The sequence below is a fragment of the Pyxicephalus adspersus genome, chromosome 10, assembly GCF_032062135.1.
Source record: "Pyxicephalus adspersus chromosome 10, UCB_Pads_2.0, whole genome shotgun sequence".
Taxonomy (NCBI): domain Eukaryota; kingdom Metazoa; phylum Chordata; class Amphibia; order Anura; family Pyxicephalidae; genus Pyxicephalus; species Pyxicephalus adspersus.
The window spans coordinates 33,874,707-33,879,088 of record NC_092867.1 but is presented as its reverse complement, the minus strand read 5'-3'; the positions used below and the strand labels follow the sequence as shown (position 1 = coordinate 33,879,088).

The 4,382-nt window shown below is 41.2% G+C and overlaps 1 protein-coding gene across 1 annotated transcript in view; it reads left to right on the top strand.

The window, feature by feature from the left end:
- The first annotated feature begins 1,118 nt into the window (after positions 1-1,118).
- Positions 1,119-4,382, top strand: part of PPA1 (inorganic pyrophosphatase 1) — a 32,057-nt gene continuing 28,793 nt past the window's right edge. Inside the window, exon 1 of the mRNA XM_072423167.1 lies at positions 1,119-1,275. Coding sequence (XP_072279268.1) covers positions 1,215-1,275 — 61 coding nt within the window. The 5' untranslated portion in view covers positions 1,119-1,214. The remainder of the gene's footprint in view (positions 1,276-4,382) is intronic.

The following is a 4,382-nucleotide window of genomic DNA, read 5'->3' as shown; positions in this document are numbered from 1 at the left end:
TTACTATTTAACCCTGGTCCCATCCCCCTTTTTTGTTTCTCTTCTTATTCTACCTTTTTCATGGTAGATATCTTTGGCTTAGTTTGATGTCTAGTTCTGGAGGGATGTTTATAGACCCAGACCTTCTTATAATATGTTGATATGTTTTTTATTGGTAAGCAGTTCTTCTGTATTGCCTGCTATTTGTTATTTCACTTGTCTCTGGAAAAAAACTGACATTTACAGACTTTATTTATCTAAACAGTGTTTAACTGCCAAAGCTGACCTAAACTCAGAATTTTCACTTTACATAAAAGGATAGTGCAACAACAACAAAAAAAGGGGGTTTAAGCACAGCCCCCTAATTCTCAATCGCCTAGGTAAGAATGAATAGGAGCGCAGAGCCTCCCGGGATACCTTTGTCACGCACCCTGGGAGGCTCTTGGGTGCTCCTCAGGCATTCGCAGAAGGAGCCCTTTCGTCAAAAGGGAAGAAACAGTTGTTTCCCAATCTAGGTCACCTGATCTTGCACCTGGGTCAGGTGACATAGGAAGAAGAACCAGGAAGAAGAGAAGATAATGGAGCCCTGAAGATGGATACCAGGACGATGTGGGACCCGATGAAAAAGGCCTCCGGATCGATCGACTGCACTTCGGGATTGAAGGTTTTTTTGTTTTGGGCATTTTTGAGCTTACTTTCTCTTTAATACAGGTGAGTATACCACACGCTTGGTATTATGATATAATTTATAATGTAATGTGCTGTGTAATAATAATAAATATTAATAATAAAAACAATAATAATAAATAATAATGTAAATATTATGTGCTAGGGAATAATAATAAATAGATGATATTATGTAATATGACAATTCTGCGTCCATTCTTTCTCCTTCCACGTGGCGTTCCCAATGTGCTCAGCCTGCTGCCAGTGGGCGGGACTAGCACTCTCGGCGGGGAATGCCCTGTGACGTCACATCTCATTCATTCATTGAACAACCATTGGCCTTTGTGAAAATAGAGCAGCCATTGGCTGGAAAAGCGTTGGGCGTGTTCTATATACAATCGTCTTTTGACAGCCGGCAGTAGAAGTCCCCGCCCCGGGTCGCGGTCAGCCAATCAGAGGAGACCGTGTGAAGGTGTGTGTGTGGATATTGAGGCTGAGCGCTTCCCGGCCTGTTCTCAGTGTGTCTCCCTTCCAGAGTGAGCAGGCGGTGCCGGTCCAGCAGCAACAGCATGGCATACAGCATCGAGCAGAGGGCCAATGCCAACAGCTTGGAGTACCGGCTGTTCTTCAGTGAGTGGGCACCGGTGGGGGGACTGGCTGGGGGGTATGGGGCTGTATGGGCAGGGTGGGGGCTGCAATGAATAGGCAGAATCAGGTCTGTGATATGGCCTCATGTCTGTGCACATTAGGGGCCCTGCAGCTTACAATAATAGCCCGGAATATCACCTGGTAAATGTAAAACCCTTAGGTGCCCCTGTGTATGTTTATTATTATTGTCATTGCTGACCTGCTTCTGAAAATGCTGCTTGCCTGGCAGTGATCAGATATAATCAGCGCTGTCTTAATGATCAGATAGCCTCAGCATATTATTAATAAACAGGATTTTTATAGCACCAACATATTGCAAAGCGCTGTACATTAAATAGGGGTTGCAAATGATAGATGAATACAGAGCCTGACACAGGAGGAGAGAACCCTCCCCCCAAGGAGATACACTTATTTTGGTGCACCTACCTGTCAAAGTGCCCACCTCCAGCACAAATTTCACTACTATGCCCACTGTCACTGCTGATGTCATCATTCTTCTGGCTTCTTCTTTGGTCAGGTGGGAATGACTTGCATAGAATTATTATTAATGAACAGTATTTTTATAGCACCAACATATCACGGGGCGCTGTACATTAAAGATAGGTTGCAAATTACAGATGCAAACAATGACACAGGATAAGTGGGGACCCTGCCCAGAGGAACTCACCTTGCCAAGCCTGTACAGTGAGTCACCTATGTGCAGCTCAGTGTACAGACAAGGAAAAAAGAACCAATATTCAGACCAGGAAATTTAATAAGACGTGTTTGTATGGGGTCAGTTCAGTAATAATGAAACAATCAAAAATAACCTCTGTAATCAATAATATGTCTGTATGCAAATTTTCAGATGCAATCTGTGTACATTTGACCTGGGAGCAGCTTCTTGCAATTCCTGTACAGCAAAGCTGAGACTGGAAGGAGGAGAAGCAGGTCAGATGTACTGTAATGCACATGTGCTAACAAGTAACATGCTGATAGGGGAAGATAGCACATTAAAGCTATGAACACGCGTCACATTAGTGTTCTTCCAGAGGTTGCTTGATCCCTTGGGTCAATGACTTTCTTCCTAGGCATTCTTCTCACTGACCACTCTATTCACATCAGCCTGCAGATACTTCTTTCATGGTCTAGAGCAGAGTTTCCCAACCGGGGTTCCTCCAGAGGTTGCTGGGGGTTCCTTGTGCAATGAGAAATTTTTGCCCCTTAGGTTAATATAAATGACACTAATGATAGTTTTGGCTATCTGTGACATTCTACCAATGGCCACCAATATAAGTCATTCTTCCTACTAATCACCATGCTAATATTCTGTAGGTATAGTAAATATAGTAGAGGTATTTCAAGGGTTCTGCCAGGTTAAAAAGGTGGAGAAAGGCTAAATAAAAAAATACACTTCTATAATTTATACTTTGGTGACATTTCATAGCTTTGTGTACAATTTCTTACAGACTATTGTACTGAGCTATACATGACACACAGGAGCACCCATTAGTTACTTGTCATTTGCTGACAATCTCGGGCAAAGTTCAGGCCAGGTGTCACACCTGCAGCCATACCTGCTAGGCTATGTACACATACTAAATATTTGTCACCGAGACATATGATCTTCTTGGGCAAAGATCTACAGTGGTCACAGGACATTGTTTAGCAATCCACTGTGGCAGATCATTAAATGACCGATCGGGGACAACAGCTGTCATTTTCCTCTATTCGCCATAGAACAAAACAGTGCTTCGTGTACAGGGGTCAAACATTCTGGAAACTATCAGAAATGATCATTTCCTGTGACATAAACTTGATGAGTGTTAGTAGTTTTATAATTAGAAGTACAGGAAGAGGTATAGTAGTTTTTACAGTGGCCAACAAGTCACATGGAGATTCAAAAGATTTATGAGCTGAGTTGAAGTCGCCCCATTAATTCTTTTACACAACTAGAAAAAGACAGTTCTGACCTCTGATTCATTGGAAATTGGAATTTTTTTTCCTTTATACTTATGGTAGAAATTATTGTTCAAAGCAGAGTTCAGTCCTGACCAAAATCAAGGCTGGAGAGATGTCCAGAAGTTTTGTAGATTCTGTAGGTGCTTTCAGAGGATAATAATTTGGTATGTAGGTTAATTGGCTACCCCCCAATAAAATGTATTAAAAGACATATGACCGAGGTGGGGTTTGTGATTGTGAGCCTCTTTGAGGGACAGCTAGTGACATGACTATGGACTTTGTACAGCACTGTGTAATATGTCGGCACTATATAATACTGTGTAATATCAATAATGTACTGGCGGACCTTGGGTTTTCAATGTAGATAAAGTATAATGAATTTGATATAAATATTCTTTTTAGAGTTATTCCTTTATTGGAGTGTTGTAACTCTCCTTTCTCTCTTGAATAACATTACAGCTCAGGTTCTTCTGTGTTCTCCCCTGAAATTTGGGGGTGCTATAGCCAGGCGGGCAACAGACAACAAGTTTAGTGTTCCCAACTTAACTGATATTACCCGGCACATCCATACTGATAGGAACCCCAACTTTCAGTTAGTTGTGAACCCTTCAGAATAATTTCAGATCCAATCCTTTTAGTGCAAAGTAGTTTTTGACAGTTTCATAACAGGTATTTTTATTTCTGATAGGCAACACAAAACATTTTGAGTTCATATAGGGATGCTGTAGTTTACTGTTGAAAGTTTGTAACTGGAATATAATGTGTTCATCAGTGATTTATGTTTACTTTATCCTCTGATCTACACACAGCCTCATGAATGAAAGTTCTTAGTGTTCAAACACAGAATTCTGAGTACAAAGGGGAGCTACAGGCAGAATATATCTCTGTGCCAGTGTAGAGTCCCTCTGTTGTAGTCCTTACCTGATGTGAAGTTTTTGTTCATATGTCAAAGCCCTGCTGATTTGAAACTCCACTTAATTCTCTGTTTAACCTAAGTCTATGTTGTAGGTGCGGTTGAGAAGTGCACGGGCTCTGGTTTCTGCTCACAGTATAAGAAATAACCATTCATAAATTATTAAAATGTATCATTTCCCTCTGATGCCCATGTATGCACACAAATTGCATAAGAAACAATTGACACAAATATA